The sequence below is a fragment of the Xyrauchen texanus genome, chromosome 12 (genome assembly GCF_025860055.1).
Source record: "Xyrauchen texanus isolate HMW12.3.18 chromosome 12, RBS_HiC_50CHRs, whole genome shotgun sequence".
NCBI classification, from domain to species: domain Eukaryota; kingdom Metazoa; phylum Chordata; class Actinopteri; order Cypriniformes; family Catostomidae; genus Xyrauchen; species Xyrauchen texanus.
In genome coordinates, this window is record NC_068287.1 from 10,796,355 (window position 1) to 10,823,191 (window position 26,837).

At 39.4% G+C, this 26,837-nt stretch overlaps 1 protein-coding gene across 1 annotated transcript in view; it reads right to left on the minus strand.

Annotated features, from left to right (window-relative positions):
• The window catches only part of LOC127652981 (adhesion G protein-coupled receptor L1-like), a 280,814-nt gene that overhangs the window by 27,901 nt on the left and 226,076 nt on the right, over positions 1-26,837 (minus strand). Inside the window, 8 exon segments of the mRNA XM_052139444.1 lie at positions 5,791-5,971; positions 6,709-6,747; positions 6,900-7,085; positions 8,700-8,803; positions 14,370-14,666; positions 15,195-15,522; positions 15,686-15,950; positions 17,977-18,184. Coding sequence (XP_051995404.1) covers positions 5,791-5,971; positions 6,709-6,747; positions 6,900-7,085; positions 8,700-8,803; positions 14,370-14,666; positions 15,195-15,522; positions 15,686-15,950; positions 17,977-18,184 — 1,608 coding nt within the window.

Here is a 26,837-nt window from a genome sequence, read left to right on the forward strand (position 1 = left end):
GCTTTGCAAGCACCACTAACTAGATAGGTACATTTCCTGAAGAAAATGTGAGTGGTGCTTGCCGTGGCAAAACTCGATCAAATAGCCTGCTTGAAAAGAACAGAAATTGTGGTCATAAATAAATCAACCCAGAAGTCTGTATAATGTTCTGGGTGCAGAAATATGTGATTTGTTAGTAGGTTGCTAGGGTAACCCCATGTGGTTGCTAGGCAGTTACCATAGTGATATTAATGAAGTGTCCTTGCCATCCTGATTGAAATAAGTCAACCCGGAAGTCTCTACGATTTTCTGATGCAGAGATATGTGATTTGTTACTCGGTTGCTAGGGTAACCCCATCTGGTTGCTAGGCAGTTACCATAGTGATACTAATGAAGTGTCCTTGCCATCCTGGTTGAAATAAATCAACCCGGAAGTCTGTACTCTTTTCTGGTGCAGAGATATGTGATTTGTTACTCGGTTGCTAGGGTAACCCCATCTGGTTGCTAGGCAGTTACCATAGTGATAGTAATGAAGTGTCCTTGCCATCCTGAGTGAAATAAATCAACCCGAAGTCAGTACTGTTTTCTGGTGCAGAGATATGTGATTTGTTACTCGGTTGCTAGGGTAACCCCATCTGGTTGCTAGGCAGTTACCATAGTGATACTAATCAAGTGTCCTTGCCATCCTGATTGAAATAAGTCAACCCGGAAGTCTCTACGTTTTCTGATGCAGAGATATGTGATTTGTTACTTCGGTTGCTAGGGTAAGCTCATCTGGTTGCTAGGCAGTTACCATAGTGATAGTAATGAAGTGTCCTTGCCATCCTGATTGAAATAAATCAACCCAGAAGTCTGTACGTATTTTCTGATGCAGAGATATGTGATTTGTTACTCGGTTGCTAGGGTAACCCCATCTGGTTGCTAGGCAGTTACCATAGTGATACTAATCAAGTGTCCTTGCCATCCTGATTGAAATAAGTCAACCCGAAGTCTCTATGTTTTTGTGATGCAGAGATATGTGATTTGTTACTTTCGGTTGCTAGGGTAAGCCCATCTGGTTGCTAGGCAGTTACCATAGTGATACTAATGAAGTGTCCTTGCCATCCTGATTGAAATAAGTCAACCCGGAAGTCTCTACGTTTTTCTGATGCAGAGATATGTGATTTGTTACTCGGTTGCTAGGGTAACCCCATCTGGTTGCTAGGCAGTTACCATAGTGATACTAATCAAGTCTCCTTGCCATCCTGATTGAAATAAATCAACCCAGAAGTCTCTCTGATTTTCTGGTGCAGAGATATAGTTACTGCTAAGCGGTTGCTAGGGTACTCTGTTTAGTTGCTAGGGAGTGGCTTGGCAGCTGCCAATCATGAATCTCCAAAGGCTGCTTGTCAGTATGAATGATATAAACCAACTCCCATGCCTCTGTGACATTCAGAATGGAAGATATCCCTCTATGGATTTTGGTTGTTAAGGTGCTCGACAATGGTTGCTAGGGAGGGGCTAGGAAGTGTTGATTTGATGCATGATTGGCTGTTTGCTGTCCCGAGTCAAACGAGACCACCCTTGTGTTTCTATGACACTTCTATCCGGAGATATCCCTTTGATATGTTTCAATAGAAGTCTATGGGACTTGTTGCTAAGGTGCTCTTAATGGTTGCTAGGGCGTGGCTTGATAGCTTCACAATGATCCTGAGAGACTGATTGGTCGTCTGAGTAAAATGAGCCCACCCCTCGTCTCTATGACACTGTGATCCAGAGCTATGTTCAATACAAATCCCTATGCCTTTTCATTTCATGGGCCGTCCTACACCATTATAAGTCAATTGGGGCATTTTTGGGCAGCTCCTGCCCCCAGGGGTGCAACTTTTACCCCATATTGAGGTATGCTCTTACAGAGCCTGCCAGCCTCTTCAAATGTGGCAAATCACACGTTTCTACGAAATCCTCGCTTGGAGCTGTGACGCGTCAAAGTTTGTCTCAATGTTAAGTCTATGTGATTTTTCGGCCGCTTTTTGCCCCTGGGGCAAATACCGTACCCCGATCAGCTTATAAAAGTCATAGCACACGTGTCCTCAATAGGCCGTTCGATTTGACACCTCATTCGTGGGTCTACGCCAAACGGTGCGGGACGAGTTAGGTGCCGAAGTTTTGTTAAGAGATATAAAAATAAAAATAAAAATAAAAATAATAAGTATGTGAGATTACAATAGTGATGCTTTGCAAGCACCACTAAAAATAAGTATGTGAGATTACAATAGTGATGCTTTGCAAGCACCACTAATAATAAGTATGTGAGATTACAATAGTGATGCTTTGCAAGCACCACTAATAATAATAACTAGATAGGTACATTTCCTGAAGAAAATGTGAGTGGTGCTTGCCGTGGCAAAACTCGTCAAATAGCCTGCTTGAAAAGAACAGAAATTGTGGTCATAAATAAATCAACCCAGAAGTCTGTATAATGTTCTGGTGCAGAAATATGTGATTTGTTAGTAGGTTGCTAGGGTAACCCCATGTGGTTGCTAGGCAGTTACCATAGTGATACTAATCAAGTGTCCTTGCCATCCTGATTGAAATAAGTCAAACCGGAAGTCTGTATGTTTTTGTGATGCAGAGATATGTGATTTGTTACTCGGTTGCTAGGGTAAGCCCATCTGGTTGCTAGGCAGTTACCATAGTGATACTAATGAAGTCTCCTTGCCATCCTGAGTAAAATAAGTCAACCCGGAAGTCTCTACTGTTTTCTAGTGCAGAGATATGTGATTTGTTACTCGGTTGCTAGGGTAACCCCATCTGGTTGCTAGGCAGTTACCATAGTGATAGTAATCAAGTGTCCTTGCCATCCTGAGTGAAATAAATCAACCCAGAGGTCTGTGATATTTTCTGGTGCAGAGATATGTGATTTGTTACTTGGTTGCTAGGGTAACCCCATCTGGTTGCTAGGCAGTTACCATAGTGATAGTAATAAAGTGTCCTTGCCATCCTGAATGAAATAAATCAACCCAGAGGTCTGTACTATTTTGTGGTGCAGAGATATGTGATTTGTTACTCGGTTGCTAGGGTAACCCCATCTGGTTGCTAGGCAGTTACCATAGTGATACTAATCAAGTGTCCTTGCCAGCCTGATTGAAATAAGTCAACCCGGAAGTCTCTATGTTTTTGTGATGCAGAGATATGTGATTTGTTACTCGGTTGCTAGGGTAAGCCCATCTGGTTGCTAGGCAGTTACCATAGTGATACTAATGAAGTGTCCTTTCCATCCTGATTGAAATAAGTCAACCCGGAAGTCTCTACGTTTTTCTGATGCAGAGATATGTGATTTGTTACTCGGTTGCTAGGGTAACCCCATCTGGTTGCTAGGCAGTTACCATAGTGATACTAATCAAGTGTCCTTGCCATCCTGATTGAAATAAATCAACCCAGAAGTCTCTCTGATTTTCTGGTGCAGAGATATAGTTACTGCTAAACGGTTGCTAGGGTACTCTGTTTAGTTGCTAGGGAGTGGCTTGGCAGCTGCCAATCATGAATCTCCAAAGGCTGCTTGTCAGTATGAATGATATAAACCAACTCCCATGCCTCTGTGACATTCAGAATGGAAGATATCCCTCTATGGATTTTGGTTGTTAAGGTGCTCGACAATGGTTGCTAGGGAGGGGCTAGGAAGTGTTGATTTGATGCATGATTGGCTGTTTGCTGTCCCGAGTCAAACGAGACCACCCTTGTGTTTCTATGACACTTCTATCCGGAGATATCCCTTTGATTTGTTTCAATAGAAGTCTATGGGACTTGTTGCTAAGGTGCTCTTAATGGTTGCTAGGGCGTGGCTTGATAGCTTCACAATGATCCTGAGAGACTGATTGGTCGTCTGAGTAAAATGAGCCCACCCCTCGTCTCTATGACACTGTGATCCAGAGCTATGTTCAATACAAATCCCTATGCCTTTTCATTTCATGGGCCGTCCTACACCATTATAAGTCAATTGGGGCATTTTTGGGCAGCTCCTGCCCCCAGGGTGCAACTTTTACCCCATATTGAGGTATGCTCTTACAGAGCCTGCCAGCCTCTTCAAATGTGGCAAATCACACGTTTCTACGAAATCCTCGCTTGGAGCTGTGACGCGTCAAAGTTTGTCTCAATGTTAAGTCTATGTGATTTTTCGGCCGCTTTTTGCCCCTGGGGCAAATACCGTACCCCGATCAGCTTATAAAAGTCATAGCACACGTGTCCTCAATAGGCCGTTCGATTTGACACCTCATTCGTGGGTCTACGCCAAGCGGTCGCGGGACGAGTTAGGTGCCGAATTTTGTTAAGAGATATAAAAATAAAAATAAAAATAAAAACAATAAGTATGTGAGATTACAATAGTGATGCTTTGCAAGCACCACTAATAAGTATGTGAGATTACAATAGTGATGCTTTGCAAGCACCACTAATAATAAGTTTAAATAGGATTTCAGTAAGTTGGCTCTCACAAGCCAACTTAATTAAATACTGCTTTTAAAACCACTCGTAATACCAATTTTTCAAATCACTTTCCAGTAGCTATAGATGATTAAGTGTACAATATGACAAATCACATTTCCGCATACAAGTATATGTAAGAAAGAAGACCTACAGCAATTCAGTGTGTAAATATTACAATGACAAGTGTTGGTGGTTATATTTTGAATGCTGAACATTTTATGAATGTAAGTCAGTAAGTCAATGGAACATTCTCAAACAAAAACCAAAAACAGACATAAGAGTGAAATTATCTACAAAAAAGGGTTTGAAATAAATTTTTATTTTAATTGATTAAAAAGCATTGTATTAATGATTAAGTGATGTTTCAAATCAATCAGTGAATCGTTATTTAACCATTTCAATGAAACGAATCGTTCATTACAATGAATAAGACTTCCCAATGCTACTTAAGGGTAAAGGTCATTTTCCCAAACACTCATCTTTAGAGACCAGGGACCTCATTCCACTCATTATCCATTTTTTGGAGTTGTGCCCATACCTCTTTAGTATTCCTCAATCTATCTCTTATAAATAGTGTTCTGAATGCCCAGATAGTGGATTTTTCCACTATAGAAATTACACAGAAATTTCATGAAATGCAACTGGCTATTAAACACATATTGAGCTACACATAACACATCATCTACACATGTGTAATGTATGTGTAACTTAAGTGTAGCTTATGTGTATCTTATGTGTATTTTCTCAGACACTTGTTGAGCCTAAATAGATGCACAACTTACTGTACATTATTTCATTAGTACACCCAAATGACAATAGCCAAATCATACTTTTCATGTGTTGTACTTGCTATAGTTTACTTCAATGTTGTTTCTTCATCAAGCAGCAACGTCAAATGTAAATCAAGTCAATCATTGAAACATCAGTGCCACCTTGAGTAAGAAATAACATGTTCCGGGAATAATGAGGTCCCAGGTCCCTAAAGACCAGAGGCATGCGTTTAAGGGTTAATAAACAGCTGAGGTATTGTCATGTTACTGAATAATGTTGAAAATTAAGTTGAAATACTTCCTCTTATGTCAGTTTTTACTATAATAAGACATCAGTACGTTGAAAAGTGTAACAATATGGCTAAACAGCCAGACAAAGCAACATTTGCTCAATCAATGGCATAAGATTAGAAAAAAACGGCTTGTTTTAACTTGTCTGAAAACAGTTATTATTTTTGCAATTCTGTTTGTTACTACTAGAATCACAGAAATTACACACGTCGCCTTTAAGTCAGTAGCGTCGCTACTTTGAGTTATTTACTGGAGTGTATACAAATCCACACAAAGCAGTACTCACCGACATTGGCAGCGTGGTCGGAGAAATGGTTATTGTACATGTTGTTGGCCAGCAGGAAGGCCCCTTTCTCCATGACGTCTAGCAGCATTGTGGCAGTGTGCACCTGCTCCGTACTGTTCATGTCCTGCCATGACTCTAAAGCCTCCACACACAACAGATTATCCACCGTCTGCACCACCGCCTGCACAGACACACACATGCATACAGTTACAGTTCATTATAATTACAATAAATATCGCGTCACATCTATGAATCTTATATAAGTAAGGACTTTTAAGTTCTACTGAGAAGCAACAGATTATAGGCCAGTATAAACTACATGAGTGCTAAAAAACAGCCTTGGGCAAGACATACAGTATTGTCCATGCGAGAAGCCTCACACACACACACTACAAACACAGAACCAACTCACTACAGTTAGTACAATTCTTCTCAGGTAGACATAAGTGATACAAAAATATGTCACATTACTGATTACATTCCTTTTAACGTTACCATCAAAACACTTTTCTGCTAAACAAATAAAAAAATTAAAAAAACTAAAAACAAAGCATCAGTCATGTTTTAAATGTATTATAAATAGCGAATATTCTTTTAGAAATACGTATGCGTAACCCCAGTAATGTACTTAAAATTAATTGAATTCAGTAACTGTAATCTGATTACGGTGCTGTAATCTGATTTATAGTGTAATGTGTTACACTACTTTTTGACTTAAAAGTATTCCGATTACAGTAACTAATTAATTTGTAATCGGATTACACCCAGCACTACATGCCCCAAAGAAAGTGTTAATAAAAATAGTGGAGTTGAGGATAGAATTCATGAATCAGTATATGTGCAGTCTGTTGGAGGATAAGAAGAGATATGAGAGGTGAAGAGTGACTGTGACCTAACACAGATAACTCTGTACAATACCTGAACATAAGCCCGACAGGTCCGCTCTCTTTTCTGCCACTGCAATACACAATAAAACAGCTTTCAGTCACACACACACACACATCGATGTCAGGCAAAGAGTTTAGAAGGTGTTCCTCTGCTGTGTACATTGATGTGGCCGCAAACAGACTGAAAGGGTTTTGTTTAAAGGGCAGCAGTGTGAGTGTCACCTTATTGTAGTTCCTGGCTGCCGATTCCTTATTCCCGGGTCTGAGTGCTTGCAGCTGTGCATCTAATATATCCAATAGCTGCTCGATGAGTCTGACAGAGGAACTGACATCACCGGCGTGAATGCGGCCCTGCGTGTGGTTTACCAGCTCAGCGGCAATGTTTGCAGCGTTCTCTCCGCTTTTTATCTGCACACATAGCACACACACATACACAGTCTGGTCTCTAAAGCTCAGACCCCTGCCGTGCGCTGCGGGGGTGTCAGTCGGGGGTTTTTGGGCATAGTCTGCGAGACGCACAGACAGAAGACAGCCGATCTTTAATGACTCTCTAAATCAGGCTATTACAAAAACAAAAAACAAAAAGGGAAAATACGAAAAGCGTGAAACGTGATAAAATTACTTTCGCTATTTGAAAGCAGCAAAGCTTGTAATGGGCCTGTGACAAATGCGTAACTTTACACTTGGATAGTTGATGCATTACATGGCCATAAGCTTTTTATATCAACAAGATTGTAGGTTTAAATGTATATTAATACAGTACATATAAGGGAAAGTCTATATTTTAGGTACTGTGACAATTCACCATTTTTATTCACTTTTTTCCATTACTTGTTAATTTGCTGTTTCCAGATGAACTTTTAAATGCAAAAATATTCCATGTAGTTTTTCATTTTATATAATTATACAATTTCATTTATCATTAAAACTGCATCCATAATAATTTTAAAAGAAAAAACAAAATGCTGTTACATGGAGTATAGCATGTCACACCACAGGACAACTTTTCAAAATGATCTGGTGTTACTATGGTACAGCAATGTATCAGATGTTAATACTATAGAACTGATATCTACAATAATGTATTGTACTAAAAGGTACGTCAAAAAATATCATGCTATTTCCATTATGGTAGTATCCAAAACCATGATACTTTATAGTAAGTAAAATCAGATTTTGTATTTTAATTTTAAATCTTTTGAAAAGGCAATTTTTGGACAAAGATGAAAAAATGGCTTGTTCTGAAATCATTGGATTTCTGTTGTTGGATACATTAACATAACCGGTCATATTTTTCACTCTGCCAATGTGATCTCATTAGTATTCGTAAGTGTTCATAATTTAAGTAAGGTTCATACTTTCAATCACATGGACATTGCAAGGTAGGATACAATATTAACACATTGACAGCATTTAAAAACATCAGAGATGTACAAATGCTTACAAATCCTTTAAGGTTCACAGAATGTTTAATTCATGAAATCGAAGGTTCACTGTGTTGTATTTATGATAAATGAGATTAATTAAATACGTTTGACTCCCATCGCATTTATTTAAAAAAAATGACCTATTTTGTCATTAAAACGATTTCATTCTGTTGTGTGTGATCTCTAAAAACTAAATGACTAAATTTGATTAAATATATTTTAAGTTTTAGCACACACACATAAAACAACTTACAATATAACAACATGATTTATAGATTAACAAGTGTAAACTGATTTATTTACATTTTTTTATTTATTTTGTACAACAAATCTGATTTGACTCCATAAATAACTGCATATACTGTGATATGTCAAAAAGAGAACAAACAGTCCTGAATGCGTAACTACAGAGCAGAGACTTTAATCAGAGATGCTTTTAAACTCAAATAGATGGAGATTTTGTTCCAAAATATGTCAAAAAATGACCTGTGTGCGGTAATGTGAGCCAGGCAGGAATCATATGAGCTGAGATTGCAGAGCGAGCAGGACAGGGGATGGAGGATCAGAGCAAGCATTAAATTCTTATTGGTCTCACCTTCTGTGCCACCTGGTTGACCCACGGCGAGGTGCAGTTACTCAAATCCGGCCCACGAGGGTTCCACAGCACAGGAGATGACAGACACTGGAAGGAGGCAATGCCTGAGAACACAAGATGAAATGTTTTATATGGAGAGAGAGAGAAAGCGACTTTGGCTTTTAGGTTAAAAACAATATTCAGTAAAAAAAGCACACACATATTTTAGCATTAGCATATTCTTTTTTATCACATTTTTTAAAAATGTTTTTATGTTTACATGCAAGTTCTTACACCGACAATGTGCATGGTCACGTAAATGCCTTAAAACTAATCTATTGGCAAGGGCCTAAGGAAACTAAATAAAATGCAAAGTAAAAAAAAAATGCAAATAAAAGCCAAATAAAATGCATAGTAAAATCATCACAATATCCACAATTTTCCTTCAATTCATACAGCAAGAAAAAAACATTGCAAATATATCATGAGTATTCAATATAACACCAAGCCCTAAACATTAATACACACATTTACTTTCATACTGAGCATACCAAAAACCAGCTAAGATATTGAGAGTTGGGTGGTTAGAGATTCACCACAGAATCCGTGAATTTGGAAATGAGCCTGCCGACTCGTGAATGGCATCACACACTCTTGCACACACTTGTGGGAGCTCACACACCAGACATGACCATCCCAGCATTTCCTGTGATCGCTGATAAAACACCTCCAGGGAGACACATTCTGCCACTCCTCATTTTCAGTTAAATTGTTCTGTTTAGTTAGCCGAGTTCACAGAGAGGACAACATGCTGGGATCAAACAAACGGCAGGCCTTTCCAGCAACTACAACATAAATAGCTCAAAAGAAGAGATGGAGACAGAGAGTGAGAGAGAGAGAGAGAGACAGGGGGAGAGAGAGAAGGAAGAGTGCAGCAGCACTTCACAGCAGCTGCAGCAAGATCAGAGTCACTGGGAACCTGTGTTTCCCTTTCAAGTTGATCACTTCAATGCTGTGTCAATAGCAGACGCAATGGCAACTCATCCTAGGCAGATGGCTTAAAGCTCCGAACCAGATATGTACGTCATCGCGGCATTCATACCATAGTACAGTGCCATTTTATCAGAATTTGTTTCTTTAGGGTCACGATAAAATCTCTTGTGCTCTGGATGCCTACATTTTTGCTTTGTTGTTATATGTAAACACCTTAACAGCGAGTGGATTATATTCGATGTACCTGCTTAACATCTTTTTTTTTTTTTTTTACTTTTTGAGCAATAAATTCTGCTGTCTAATGGCATGAATGCTGTTTTATGTAAGCAGCACTTGTTGAGACTATTTTACTATAGTAGGAGACATATTAGAACACTGCTATGTCACAACATGGGGATTAAGCCATACACAATGCTTTCTTCAGGACTCAAGAAGGCCAGGTAAAGTGGCCCTCCTGCTTACCTGCAGTTGACTAGCTGGGAACGAGATCAAGAAAACAGTGTGTTCACTGTTTGTGTATATTTTGACTCTGTGCCATGATTGCCATGTTCCAACACATTTTTCGAACCCCGTTGCAGTTGTAAGAGCCACAAAATGAATCACGACTACGTCCTTCAGTTCTTGAGGTGCTTGTCTCACTTTAAAGGCATCCACTCCTCCTCCATTACGGTGCGGGACATGCCCAATTTTTGCACAGAGGTACAATGTCTCCTCACCAAAGATGCAACAGAAAGCAAACTGCCATGAAGAAAGGCTTCTACAGCCGCTAGCATCAGCAGGGATGGGAGGCTATGGCCTATATTGGACTTGAGATACTTGAAATGACATAAATGAACTGAAACTCTGCGAATACATATTACAGAAACATGAACCATATGTCTAAACAAAGCTTAAAATGTCTACTTTTAAATAAAACAATTCAAATTTAAAATAAATATTCTCCTGCAATGCAATCTGTTTGAAACAAAGCAATGTACAGTTTTCCTGGCTCAACTAATTATCTCTAATGTGATCACACCCACGGGCAGAGTGCGCCCTTCATACGGTAATGTGCTGAGATGATCAATGCAAATGGTACACGCCCCCGACAGTGTTCAGTGGTTTGATGTAAACACAACACAACTCAACTTTTCTGCCTGTTTGAAAGACAGCACGATACACAAGTGAGAAAACTCCTGGAGTTTTCCTCAGAAGAAGAGCGGGACTCCGATGAATGTTTGTATATTGAAGAGAGACTTGATCCAGCCGAGGATACAATTTCGGACGAGTAAGTCATTTAGTTTTCATTAGTTGACATGCTATTTTACATAAACATGTACATATTTTACTAGTGGGACTGTTTCCAGACTTGCCAGCCAGGATTCACAGTATTGAAATTTGAAATATATCCTAATAAGCAAGTTTAGTTACATTTAAATGCTGTTCCGGCTAAAGCAGTTATTTAAATTGTATGCTGTATGATATAAATATGATATGTAATATGATATAAAAATAATATGAATGTTAGATTATATTTTAACGTGTTTATGCTGCCTCATTATCAGAAACAAAGCTTGTGCTTGCAAATATGTGTTCAGGTTAAATGAGTAAAATGCACTATAAATATGCCCATATTTGAAAATCATCATATTATAATGATTTCTGAAGGATCATGTGACACTGAAGACTGCAGTAATGATGCTTAAAATTCAGCTTTGATCACAAATGGCATTTTACAATATATTCAAATAGAAAACTGTTCTTTTCATTTTTTTAAATAGTTCACAATATCACTGTTTTTACTGTATTTTGGATCAAATAAATGCAGCCTTGGTGAGAAAAAGATACTTCTTTTAATGGTAGTGTAGGTCTAAAATTAAGCAAAGTCTTTATGTAATGAAAATGTATAGTCAGATTACTTCTTTTAACTTAAAACTTGATTTTGATCATTAAGTCTCCTCACATTCATTCTCTTTCTGTCACATTCCTCATTGATGGGCCCAGGGGAGGGGTCTTTTGTCTCCTCAGGTGTGAATTACAATCAATATTCATTATAGTTCACATATGACCTTTCTAACACTAAAAGTCTTACAAAAGTTCAATTACTATATTGTTTTGTATGAATGAGTGATCAGGATGGTTTTCACATCATTTTGTAGCAAAAACTCTAGGCTAAAAGATCCAGTTCTCAAAAGGCTTGTGGACAAATGTTTAGTATGTGTTATATGGCTTTATTTCAATGACATAAACATTTTGTTTTTTCAAAAACCACGCATAAACGTTATTTTCTAAAAAATACAAACATGTACACACATGTTACTCACATATTATTGTAGCCCAAATTGTGCTGAATACAGTGTTTTCAGGCTAAATTTCAGGCTAGTCTGAAATCAGACTTTAGCCATTAATGTGTTTTTAAGCAACTGAAAAAAGCACAAATGTCAAGGCATGTCAAAACTTCTCCAGGGCCTAGACCACAGAGGGTTAAATTAATAATAATAATATCAATAAAAGAGATTAATGAACATCAAGTATAAGAAAAATAGCTTAATAGAATAAGATGGTCAGCTGGTCTCACAATCTGGTCAGGTTGATCTGGTTTTAGATGGATTTGGGCACTATTCAGCTGGTCAAGCTGGAAGACAAGCTGATCAACCTGCGAAACCAGTAACAGCTTGGCCAGGCTGGGTGACCAGCTAGACAAGTTAAGACCAGCTTAAACCAGCAAATGAGCTTTGGCTGGATCTTTTCATATTTTTTTCAGCAGGGCAGATTACACTTGAAAATGGTAATCAAACAATGATTGGATTCTGAGAGTAAACAGCCCAAAACATTATTTAGGTATAACTGATGCATAACTGCCCTCTCATAACACCTGTAATTGATCCTTTTCTACTATACTGGAAATATGTTGATAGATATTTGAGAGTATTTCAAAGTATTGACAGTGAAGAGATATTCTCTCTCTCTCTCCCTCCCCTCTTTCTCTCTCTCTGTACCTATAATTTTATCTCCTTTTCTTCTCTCCCTCATACAAAATAGATTTGCTTTGAAAGATCTGCAAGGATTTGTCAATTAAAGCTGCTGTTAATTTTAAATGTCTGTCATTTTAGTGTCAGAAAAAAGATGTTAGAAAGATAAGGGAGAGACGCTAACAGTAGGAGGAAATGTTTTTCTTCTGCTACAAGGTGCAGCGGTTGTGTGCGTGTGTGTGTGTGTGTGGGGGTGGGGTTGTCGTCTTTACTGTATCTAGCGATTTGTTTATTAATTCTGCAGTTTCTGTGGGCTAACCCATGCTGAGTATGAAGAGCACTCCTTCATTTGTGAAAAACTGCCTTTTATCTACGAGTCCCATGAGACCCTGCCAGCTGGAGAGACTATAGAGATGAGGAGGAACAGGAAGTATACACACACAACATAAAGCGAATGGGCGTACTGTATAAACACGCATAGATGTGTACATGCATTTAGACACATACACAATACAGGTATAGACCAAACACAACAAACATTTCCATAAAAACTGCATCAACAAACAACACCACCTAACCTTCCTTCCTTCCTCTAATCCTATGATTCCCTCCACCTTCAGAATATTACACCATGGAACCAAGCGTGAAATCCAAAATAATCCTAAATAAAAGCAGTAAAGCTACTAACTTAACATTTTTTTAGTAGTGTGACAGGAGCTCAGCTGTTTTTACAAAAACTGCAGCTTTTCCACAAAAATCAACTTTCTCCACTGTTTTTAAGCCAAATGTAATGAGCATGCTGCTTTACATCTTAGCAAGTTGTGGTTATACTCAAACTAACCTCTGACACAAGCAGTGTTGGGTAGTCTGGTTCATTTTAGTGAATCAGTCTGTTTGGATGGTTCATTTAACATTTTTACAATATAATTTATTTTAGATCATTTTTAGACACAAAAGTAAAGTTTTTCATTGGATATTTACATATATAAAAATAATATTGCTCCCTTAAATAGTTTTAGTGTTGTTAGCTACTTTATAACTGGTAGTGTAGCTTAAAGGTGCACTCAGTATTTTATTTTCCCATTAAAAAAGTTTTACTCCTAAAGAAATGAATTGCGATTTTGAAACATATTTATATATCATGGCAACTTATATATCATATAAGTAACCCTCTAAAAGCTGTTTTATTCTACATGGACTACTATGTACTACTATTCTACATTCTACTGCTATGTAGAATCACATGAACAGCCAAATAATACTTAAATAATTCATGACTTTGAATAGTATTGTATTTCTACAATGTCACTGATAACTGAAAAGTACTGTGGTTGAAAGATTCACGCCCCTAGGTGTCAGTGTAAGACCAAGTCGACACACACAAAAAAAAAAAAACTACTTGTGCACCTTTAACTTCTTAATAAGTAAAATCTTTGGAAGAAACAGTTTTAAGGTAAACTGTCAATGTTCTAAACAACATATGTTGTCATTTGCTTTCTATTTCCGTTTCTATTTTGCACTGGGTAGTCCCATACAGAAAGTCATCGGTCAAGAATCTCACTCAATATAGCTATATATTAAACAAAAAATATGCTCTGATTGAGTGGGATTTTGTAGCACTGCTCAGCCTTTTAATTTTCAATGAGTAAAGGAAAATAACTTGACACTCGAAACTTGTCACATTTATACCCTCCACCACAACATCATAATCTCTTAATAGACAGTCACCGCATGTTTTGTCACTCACCAAGTGATCCTTTAGGACACGGCCTGTCTACAGTCTCTCCTCTATGGGTGGCGGGCCACTGCACCCCTCGGGCTATGCGGGCTTCACACACTTGCAGCTCAGTGCCCTGAGGTGGTACTCGCAGGGGTCTGCGGGTCACTGGCACAGTGGCGGTGATTGGCCGCAGATCTGGTGCCTTGTTGATGGCCCCTATTGGGTGAGCGGTGGGCGGCAGAGGTCGCATGGTTGACGGGATTGAGCTGGAAGTAACGGGTCTTGCCGGAGTTGTGCTGCTCATCTGGGTGGTGGCAAGTGGACCTGAGAGAGAGAATGACAGAAATAAATGCAAATAAAAATCAAATGAGAGAGAACAAGTATGTAAGAGGCAAAAAACTGTTCCAGAACACCTACGGCGTGAGCGAGAATGTTGGTGGATGTTTGACGAAGACAAAAACTAAGACAAAATAGAAGAAAAAGTAGCCATAAAATTTTGTGTGTCTTGCAAAGGGAATATGAGGAAGTTGGTTAAAAGATAACTAAAGCATAGGAGCGTTTGCTAGTCTTTAATGCATGACTATATGTTCGTACAGCCCCCAGGAGAACCGGATAGAGCAAAAGACATAAGAGAGAGAGAGAGAGAGAGAACTTTCATGGCAGGCAAAGATGAGAATGAATAATTGATTAGACATATTTTTCTGATCTGACATAAAGCGAATGACCACTGTAATTAAACCATAAAGACAATGTATTGAAAATACAGACAGGAACACTAACAGAATGTAGATCTTTAACAGATCAAACTGTCTGTTAACCTCAGACTCCTGCAGATATCACTCTGTCACTTACCTACGGTGGGATCCGGTGGGCCAAATTCCAGGGGATAGCGCAGCACATTGTAGTTATTCCAGACATAGAGTTGGTTGTCTCGAGGGTTGTAGTCCACAGAGGAGACATACTGGTAGGGGTTGGGGAAAGGGATGTGGACAGGCTCTTCTCGTGCTCTGTTGGTATTGTAAGAGTACAGCACAAGGTCTCCACCTGCCTCGCTGTCGTCGTCCTGATACACAGAACGGACAGCGTACAGAACGCCACATGCCATGAAGGCATTGGACGCCAGTCGCTTATCGAAGCTAGTCTCCCAGGTTCCCTCGAAGCGCAGGGTGTAGGGGTTAACCTGAAAAAGGTTTAGGTTTCAGTTGCATTCAGTTGATATGATACAATAATTTAATTGCTCTACAGTTTGGGAAAATGGAAGGCACTTAAAATGAAATGTAAATTCTGAACAGATCTTAATTGAAATCCAATCTATTAAAATTGTATTGTTCTCTGTGACTGACCTGGCTGACAACCAGTCGTCCATTGTTGGCCTCGGTGGCGTAGATGACCCATAGACCATTTTCATCCACTGCAAGGTCAATATCAGACTTGCCCCCCCAACGGTATGGTGAGGTGTCATGGTAATTGGCATTATTGACTATGGCTTCACCACTCTTGATACGAGTGCGCAAGTCATATTTCACAATGTTGCGTGTGCGTTCCTTGTTGTAAAAAACAGCACCATCATACACAACAAAGCCTGTTCCATCCACTCGATTTGGAAGCCTGTAAAAGAAGAATTTGATATTTGAGAGCTACTGTCACCGTTGACAGGAAGACTTGCTATAAATGTAGCTCTCAATAATCTCTACTACACTTCAGAAATATTATGATCTGACACAGAATCAAGCCTCTATGCTCTTAAAAATAAAAGTCTGATGCCATTTTAAAGACCTAATAAAATAGCTCGATGAACACTTTTCTTTCAATTGTTGATGTATTTCCTAATGAAACAGAAAGTTGAGGTAGAACATTTAGAAGGATTAATTTCTTTTTTGTTAAATAGCCAATAACCATGATTTGCTACTTGTTGTTGCTAGCCAGTTGCAGGTGGTATAAAAGGGGAGGAGTATTCTTATTCTAGAGAGCATTTAGTTGGACAGAAATTTGGATACACCTATGAGTGCAAGATACAAGGGTTTATATCTGCTAAAAGTTAATTTTGTGAACTTAAAGATACCTGTAGACACATAAAGTAGAAGCTAACATACATGGACTAAAAACCACAAAACCTCAATTTTGATTTCATGTCACCTTAAAGTTGCATTGATGCCATAGGAGAGCCTTTTATGTTCTATGGATCTTTAATATATATATATATTGATTGTAAGAACCTAACTTTTTTTAAGTCTCCAAAGTAGGGCTGCACGAGAATGGTTAAAATGATAATCACGATTATTTTGCTTAAAATTTTAATCACGATTATTATGCCCTTTTGAAGTTTTATTTATTTATTTTTAATGCAGGGCTGCATGACTTGGACAAAAATAAATATATAAATTACTGTTGCCACAGCTTTGATATTTGATATTATAAAACATTTAATTACATTAAACAGCAGCTCTCATATTGAACAAGGTGTTAAAACAAAAAACAATTAAATTATTATTTTTGACCAAAATTAAGGCATGTTTTGCCCATGCTTTACTTCCAATTTAAGGGGTTTCACACTTAAGTTCTCTCAAAAAAATATTTACTTATTATACTTTATTATTATTATTATTGCAATAAACAGTAGTAATATATTTCTGTAATAATTTAGCAGGCGGCAATGCTAATCGTCTCAAGCCTTTACTTTGATGTAAAAAAACAACAACAAAAGTGTGTGTGTTTCTGTTGAGAACAGTTTTGGCAGGCACTGGTGCTCCATCCAAACATGGTAAAATAATCTTATCTCCTCCTCGACCCACAAAACCATGGTGCCATGGGTTTACTTTAGATTTTTTAGACACTTGTAATGGCCAAACATACCTGAAATTATGCAAATGTGCTATGAGTTAAATCTGGAAGACTTTTTAGCACGTTCTAAAGACCGCGTTTAGACCGCTCTAAAACCACCCTAAAACTGCTGTAAAACCGCGCAGCAAACAAAGTTTATTCAACTGACTTGCTGCGTAATCAGTTAATGCCTGAACAGATTGAGTTGCTGAATGACTGGTCTCAGAACAGTTTGAAAGGCACCAGATTTTCATCCTACCTCCACATAGTCTCTGAAGGCAGCATATTCCAGCTTTCTGATGCAAGCCTTGTATCAATCAAAGCGATACATGAAACATACTCATAAACATCTGCGGCTCCGTATGTCAGTGCATGCTGGAAACTGAAAAGGTGATTGGTCAGTGGCGAACTTCTGAAGAGAGCTTGATTGGTCAGGTGTGGTGAAAATAGACTCAAAAAACTTGTGATTTCACCTATCATCTTTAGACACAGCCCATTATAAAAATGAGCAACAATTTACAACTTTAGCTGGCTGATAATTTCTGTCTGCTAGCTCAATAACATTGCAGACGATTATGCTTATTTTACCGTGAGAAGCAGGAATCGTGATAACGATTAAAATACGATTAATTGTGCAGCCCTACTCCAAAGAACCCTATAGCCAACCCAAAGAGCACCTTAGTGTGATGAATGGTTGATAAGAAAAGGTTTCTTTGCTGAATCTTAACTGATGTCTTATTATTGAACCTTTATTTTTTAGACTGTTTACAGGGATGGCTCTTGTTTCAAGGCCCAAGCTGTGGGCTACACTCACTTGTAGGTGGTTGTGGCTCGATTCTGCTTGAAGTCTTCCCACGAGGCATACTCGTACAACATGTCAGTGCGGTATGGAGTCCAGGGCATGACGTAAAGACGGTCACCAGATTGCAGGGGATCCTTACACCATGCCCCCGACTGATGCTCCGCCTCCTGCAGCAAACTTGCTGTCTGCACCCTTAACAGAGTCCCAGGACATACAAAGACTGGAGATGGGGAAGAGAAAGAAAGAGGGATAGCAAGATGCAGAAAAAAGAAAGAGAAAAGAGGGATGACATAACAAGGAGTGGACAGAATGCACAGAATGATGGTTTGAGGGGAAGAGGATTAAAAAGTGGTTTGATGGGAGGACAAATGGAGAGATGGAGGATAAAGAAAGAGAAAGGGAAGGAGAAGGAGAAGGGAAAATGGTGGGAGGATGTAAGGGACAAGAATTTAAAAGAACAAGAGGCATCAAAAGAGAGAAAGAGAGAAAGGGAGAGAGAAATGGGAGAGAGGACATGAGATAAATGACCATTCTTCTAATGAGAGAGTGTTAATGTTTATTAGTAAAGTATCTGCACACTGGACTACAGGCTGGCAAGGGAAGTTGATGTAATTCTGGCTCCTGGTGCTAATATTTTTCTGACAATTGTTTTTTTACTTCAACCTTCCTGCTGGAAAATAAACAGGAAAACCACCTTCTGTTTCTGATTTTACATTGTTACTAGCTGCGCAAAACTGGTCATGTATTGTTATTAGCTGTTCCAAGTTGGTCCAGATAAATTTTTTCAGTTCTGATTCTGGATTACGCACCACACTGCACATTTTGGATATATTTCTTATCACACACACCAAATTCAGGTCATGGAGCCTCTACTAACAAGTGATGAGCTGGATCAGGTGATAGATTGGGGAGACATCTAAAATGTGTAATGTCGAGGGTCCTCCTGGACCATGATTGGGAAACGCTGTTCTAAATTGTCTATCATCCAAAATACCATATGCTGAAACTGGTTTTAACCTGGTAGACCATGTATGTCAAGCTGGTTAGAGTTATCAGACCAACAACAAATTAGTCACCAAGTTCCAAAGAGCATAGTAACGGTCATTAGCTGTTATTAGTTGGTCCAATCTGTTCTGGATGGTTCATCAGCTGAACTGTAAGGTGGACCTGGTTTCAACCGGGTAATCCATCTTGATCAAGCTAGTTAAAGCTGGTAGATCAACTATCACGTTCCACAAACCAGCAGGGAAACCAGCTTCTGATGCTAATTGATTTTGCATTGTTTCTAGCTAGACCAAGCTTGTCATTTATGTAATTTGCAAGTCCAAATTGGTCTAGATGATTTACCAGGTTTTCACTAAGTAGACCATCTTTGTCAAGCTAGTTAAAGCTAGCAGACCACATTGGACAAGCAAAAAACCAACTGCCATCTTCCACAAACCAGCAGGGAAACCAGCTGCTGATGCAAGCTTAGTTTAGTTTGTTTTTATCTGGACCAAGAAAGTAATTTATGGCATTAGCTGGCCCAAGTTGGTATAGATGAAAAACCATCTTGATCATGCTGGTTAGAACTGGTACACCACTTTGGATCAGCACCAAACCAGTTAGTGCACCTTAACTGGTATGAGCAGGTATGCTTTGTTCCAGCAGGGCTTTCTAAACCCAGCAGGGTTTACGTTTATGTCTGAAGCTGGCATTAGCTCTGCCACATGTCAAAATGGGGTTTCATATTTTTTATGTTGGGTAAGTACAGTTCTTTGGATGCCAGTCATGTACGAAAACAACTGCAGTGCTCAACTTTAATCTTCCAGGAGTACTTGAGCATGACACACACTCACATAGTACACACACCCTCATACACACACAAATATCTATATCTGTACTCCAAAGCAGGTCGTTCACCTGGGATTGGTGTGAATTAGCTGGCTGACGCAGTTTCTCACTCCTAGACTGAGAGTATGGGGACCTGAGAGAACCTATTTACTGTTGGGAGGGAGTGAGAAAAGGTAGCTGGGGGTGTCTATGGGGAGAGAAAGCAGACTTCATCAGTATCACAGGGGACAGCTGTGATCATGTGCAGATGAGGAAGACACTTCGAGGGCAAAAAATAAGCTAGTGGGGCTTTCCTGTTATAGGCTATGTGAGTCTCAGACAGCCAATACTTACTGTTCTATACACACACACACACACACTTGCCAAAAGTGAACACTTGTGTGCACTGAGCCAAAACCAAAAGCTTAAAGGCTGTTTGTAATTTGTAAATTATACCCATAACCACATACACACACACACACACACACACACACATTTTTCCAAACACATCCATTCACACCATATGCCAGATAATTACTATAATTTGGTCGATAGCTATAGAAATCCCTTCAGGTCAAGATATATGAGTAATGAACCTTTCAAGTGGAGACTCCATCCTATGAAGGTGTGGTAATAAATTACATACCATAAAGGAAAAGAAATGAGAACCAATTGTTCATAAAAATGCCCTGCTGAGAAAACCATTATAGATGAACTCCATATGTTGTGGGTGCTGGTGATTCCACCAGTCTTCTTGACTAACTTGAACAGCATGAGTACTTTGGTCAATCAGTTTCACCATACAGATCATGGTTGAGCAACCACACTAGCTAATTATGTCTGGTAAGAGCCCCAAACCAGAATAAACCAGCCTAGACCAGCATGAAAATGGACCGAGCTTGTATAGATGGTTGATCAGCTGAACTACAAGTGGTGGACCTGGTCTAGACTTATAGACCATCTTGGATCAACAAAAATCCAACTACCGTGTTCCAAAAACCAACTTGTCCACCTTAAACTGGTTTAAACTGGTTATTCCAACTGGATTTTATTACATTTCTGTTTGAAGATGACATCTGATCTTCCACTAAGCAGTTCTGTAGTGTCAAAATGTTTATTATGTTTTATGTTTATTATGTTGTGTAAGAACAAATGTTTGGATGCCAGTCATGTAAGAAAACACAACTGCAGTACTCAACTTTCACACAAGTGGTGCTGGGGATCACACCAGGCTTAATTAACAAGACAACATTGGTCAACCAGCTTCAATAGAAAAATCTGTTGGTAAATAGTATGGCTATACTGATCCACACGGTAAAGGTATCAGGAATGGCAAGGAGGAGGCGGAAACCGGCAGAACAGAACATTAAACGTAACTTTAATGACGCAACTGAACTAAAAACAACATAAAACAAACAAACACACACACACAGCGGCCACGTGTGTGTGTGTGTCTCTCTCTCTCTCTCTCCCGCTAATTAGATCACTTAGTCCCGGCCATGCACCCTCATGCCCCTGCCACACCCTCCTCCTCGTCACACTCCACCCCCACCCGATTCAGGCTGGGGCGCCATCCAGACTGGCCTACTCCCCTGGAGGGGAGACACTGCTCTTCTGGCCGTTCCACCAGCCGATGGTCCACCCCGCCTCCTGGGAACCTGGGGAGATATGAGGGGAGGGAGAGGGCAAGCTAGAGAGACACAGAGAGAGAGAAAGAGAGAGCAGAGGGAGAAAAACTTGTTTTCCGGTCCCTGGACATGCCGTCGCCTGGTTCTCATCCACTCCTCCACCCTCTGGCAGACGATAGCCACTCCTCCCCAGGCAGACGGCAGCGAGTCATCCGACCCCTGGCAGACAGCTACTCTCCTTCCTAGTGGATGGTATTGGTTCCTCCGACCCCCCGGTGGATGGCCGCAGCTCCTCCCCTCCCAGGTTTCATCACCAATGTAACAGGTTAAGGATGGGCAAGGAGGAGGCAGGAACTGGCCGAACAGTCAACATAACTTTAATGACGTAACTGAACTTAAAACATAAAACTTAAACTCACACACACAAACACACACACACACAGCGGCCGCATATGTTTCTCTCTCTCTCCAGAACTGGCATCTACGTCTCCTCTCTGATTAGTTGACTCAGCGCCGACCGTGCACCCTCATGGCCCGGCCACGCCCTCCTCCTCGTCACATACACGCTGCACCCAAATGCTGAAAAGCACTAACCAGCCTTTTTTTTTGCAGCAAGGTTAAAATTGGTTGAAGTTGAGCTATATTTCTCTGAATTTTTGTTATAAGCAAATCCAGTTTCTCAACAAGTATGGAAATAATCCTTACCCTTTACATACTCATTCAGCCTAATTATAGTAACACACAAACAAACCTTTCATCATGCACCTGAGCACATTGTACCAGCAATGAAAAACACAATCTTTGAACTAATGCACTTATTATTAGATTTATACAAGAGCTGGAAGGCAGTGCTTCCTGAGAGAAAAGGCGACACAATGTATTGACCCGTTCTATGTGGGTGACCCATAAAACAAAGAATAAGCACCCTGAGTTTAAAAGGAAATTAGGACAAATGCAACACACCACCAGACACGCACACACTTTCCCCAAACATTCACGGGTACATTTACCGAACACATGTTCACTTGATCCTGGATCACTATTATGTAACAGCCAATCAGATTTTGGGGTTATGGTTAGGGTCAGGCTTAGGGCTAGGGTACTACTTAGGGGAAGGTAAGGGTCAGGTTTAATGGTAGTGTTAGGGTTAAGAAATTTGTTTTCAAACCATTCCTGGAGCCCAGCACTGCTTATTTTGGATATCTCCCATATTTAACACACCTGAATTAGCTCAGCTAATTAGTGGAGTATTCCGTGACCTGATTTGGGTGTGTCAAATAAAGGAGACATCAATAATGTCCCTGCTGGACAGTTGAACCCCCTGCATTATGACAACAAAAGACATAGATCCAGCAACATGTCTCACTTGGCAACCGACCATCTGTGTAGAGGAGTTCACAATGTTTAGTGCTGTTAACATAAACATGGATATGTTTTTTGAATGACAGGGGTCAGACCGAGATCGAGAACCACTCCTGAGTCTCTGCCATGAATTATGTTTGAGCCTAACACACTGAACTGCAACTCCATACTGTGTCACGGGGTTAAAGCTTTCTTCATGCAGTATTAATGCCAGGGGCTGTAATCTAAGTTACTCTGGGAAAAGCTCCCAGCAGCCCGTCCAAGAGCCTGCTCGATCACAAACACACACACACTGCACCGGCCCTAGCAGCTGCTTTGTGATCGCTCAAGCAACTGCTGTCCACAAATAGCATAGTGTGCTCTATTTTTAATATAAAGGTGGTAGCGTTCTCTATCTTTATCTCAGTGTCTTTTTAGAATGGAGTTTGCTCTCTCAAAAGGCTATTTTGGACATAGTCTCAGTGTCAGACTGCTTACAGTCTGTTTACAGACCATTTGATGTGTATAGCACATGAAAATGGCAAAAGCAGTTCCAATCTGAATTGCTGGGAATCTACAGGGAATCTACGGGAATAAGGGCACATACATTTTATGTCATGCTTACCAGGACCGGGTTGATACAGTGAGCAGAATTAATCAGAGGATTTGACAAAGTTTGCAACATTAGAGGCATCAAATCTTTGATTTTTTGTTTTGTTTGAAGCACTTAATAGCATTAGAAATCCACAAGCAGTATTTCACTTTGTTGTCTGATCATGACTGTAAAATAATCAGTACTTTTTTATCACAAAGCCAATATGAATATTATTGTTTTCTGTACAACTTTTGCGGAGACAACCATTACTTAAATTATATTAAAAAAAAAATGTGGTATAATCAACCCATTCTCATTAAATTCGTACATAATTTACGAGTTGGCTATTTTGTATTGTCTCGCACGATGTTGTCCGCATAAACTCGTACGACTTCATTACGTGCATGTTCCCGTGTGTCTAATGCGGAAGTAAGGGCAAGTTCTGCTCACGAAGCGTTAAAGACATACTTATTAATATTATGCCCTTACCCAAACCCCTTATCTAAACTAAACCAGTAGAGTGTGTAAACATGATACAAAGCTGTTGTGTGTGACAGAAGCAAGTAATTGTCGTGTATTAGATGGAAACGATGTCCAGCGACATCATTGGCTGTAGTGAAAGTTGTAGGAATTCAAACGAGTGCAGTCACACAATATCATACGAATTAGCTAAATTTAGAAACGTTGTACGAATCCTGATGATTTCACCTTGAGAGAGTGTGTTGTGTATAATTCAATTCAGATAACCCCTAAATGTAAAAATCTAAATTAACTGTTTTGTCACTTAACATGTCAGTTAGATGGTCTCTTCCTGTCTAAGTGGGTGGTACTTGGTCAATAGAAGCTGCAATGAAGACCAGACTTTTGCCAGTCAAAGGTCTGGATACGTGAGACAGTTAGGGACGTGAAGAAAGGCATACAATGGTGAATATGAGGATTACAGAGACTCTAAATAAGGATGGGCATTGCTGGTTATCATCTTATGTTGTGTTTTGAGTGCTAGTTCCCCACCAGGATTTTAAACTAGCTAAACCAACTTCATTAGAAAGACCAAGCTGGTCAATCAGCTTCACCAGCAAGGTTTTGCTGGTAAAAAGCATGGCTATGTTAGTCAATCAGCTAGACCAACACTACCTAGCATAAACAAGCCTAGACCAGCATGGGAATTGCATTCTGGTTAAGCTGGTCTTTTCAGCAAGGGGACTCATCAGTCGACAGAAACACACATTCCCACACAAACATTCACACTCTGTGACCTGGGAGAATTCATTAAACCTGACCTGTACTCTCTGCCAGCTCAGATCCCTCATGTCTCTCTCTCTCTTTCAAAACTAGGATTTTTATAATGCAGTCCTACCAAACCTGTGGGAAAAATGGCCACACAGAACATGCAATTATCCTTGTCAATCTAGACCACACTGAGGTCACTAAACTGGCCTGGCCTCCATATCTTGTGGTGTTTGCCTCAAAAACAAAGTCCCGGTAACTCACACTTAACTGGGAAAGAAACCAATTCCCTGCTGTGTTTAAACCCTGAGTAAGAAGTGAATTAGCACCTCCACCCCTATAAACATAAAAAAAATATATCTGTATTAGGTCCCCGTGTGTTGGTGCTCAGAGTGCTAATGAGCCTCTCTGCTCTACTGAGTTTCACTTATAGACAAATCCGTTATTCATATTACACTTGTTTTTTAATATTCCTCTTAAAGGTTGAATCAGAGATTTTTTTTCCTCATTTAAAAAGTTTTTCTTTTAAATCCTTAATTTAGGAATGAATGGTAATTTTGAAGCATATGTATAAAATCATGAGCACTCATGTGTGATGAAGTGTTCAGTCAAATCAGTAACCTTATAAAAGCTCTTTTATTCTATATTGGGCAGGGGCATCTCATGGGGGCTGCTGTGTTAGAATCACACGACCAGCTGAATACTTCTTGCTTAATCTCAGCAACTGCCCTGTAATTGGACACTTTCATTCATGGGATTAAATTAATCCTGATTTACTTTGCATAGTGAATTTCTACAATGGCATTGGTAACTGAAAACTAATGTGTTTGAATGATGCAGCATCCAGGCCACTTGGTGTGAGTGAAAGCCAATGTAATCCACTTCCACATACTTCAAAAATTACTGAGTGCACACTTAACGTTCTATTTCCCCACTCACAGGAACAAAAATCACAAATGAGATTTCAAATAATATCTCAATTGTTACTCAGAAATTAGATACAATGGAAAGCAATTGAAGGTGTTTGCTTAAGTCTCCTGCTTCAAGAGAAAAGGCACCAGTAATCTCAAACGTTTCTCCTCTAGAGTTTCTAAAGAGATCTCGACAATGTCTCAAACTGTGCTTAGATTTGCTAAGATGTCAAAGTCTGCAACCAAAACCAAAATATCTAATATAGAGTAATGATATACACATTCATTGTCTAGCTCTATACTCTTACTGCAATCACCATTGTCCTTTCATTTCAGGAGAAACAGATACAGAGAAAGTAAAAACTCATACAGAATTAAAAACTCAACTAAGTCTGCTGAGTATGATAGAGCAATCTCTAAGCAATAAAACTTTTCTCTGAAAAGTCTGCAATCAAAAGTCAGATATATGAACTCAATATGAACACATTTCTCATCGAATACTTCTAAGACCAAATTATCTGGGCTATACTATCCACATTCATTTTATAGTCTTATACCGCTACTGTATGTCACTACATTTCTCAGTACATTCTTTCAAAACCAAATTATCCGAGCTAAGCAATCCACATTCATTTTACAGCTCTATATTCTTCATTTAGCAACAATTGTTTCATTTGTGTGCATTTATATTTCTTCTGAGGTATTTTAAATCCATTGAGTCTCCTGCGCTATGAAAAAAACAGCCTCTGATCAGTATCTTGTGAATTATGAAACTCATAAATAATGACTAACAATCATTATAGATAATATTAGACAGTATAAAATAAAAATGAGGGTGAAAAGGCAGCTGTGATTAAGGCAGAATCTAAAACTTGAGGAGGAAAATGTACTACATCCACTGTTGCATGTAGTCAAGTGTGTGAGTGTGAGCTGGCTGTCTGTCTGTTGCAATGGTGTGTGAGAATATAGAGTCAAGGCTCCTCCAGGCCTTCTCGCCGTGGCGTCTATCTGTCTGGCCTGACTGCTGAAAACATGCTGCTTTAATTGAATCCTACACCTGTTACTGGCAGGTACAAAGTGCTGCCAAAAGGGGGCAGAGCTCTGTGTGGCACTGGACATGCTATCCAAAGCTGAGTAGGCCATTGTGTGCTTATTTATGTGAATGTTTGTCAGAGAGTGTGTTAAAGTGATAGTTTACACAAAGATTGCGTCATCATTTGCTCACCCTTATCTTGTACCAAACCTGTATGATTTTCTTTCTTCTATGGAAAACAAAAGGAGAAGTTTCGCTGAATGTTGACACTGCTCCTTTTTGTACAATGAAAGTGAATGGTGACTAGAGGCTGTTAGCTAAAACAT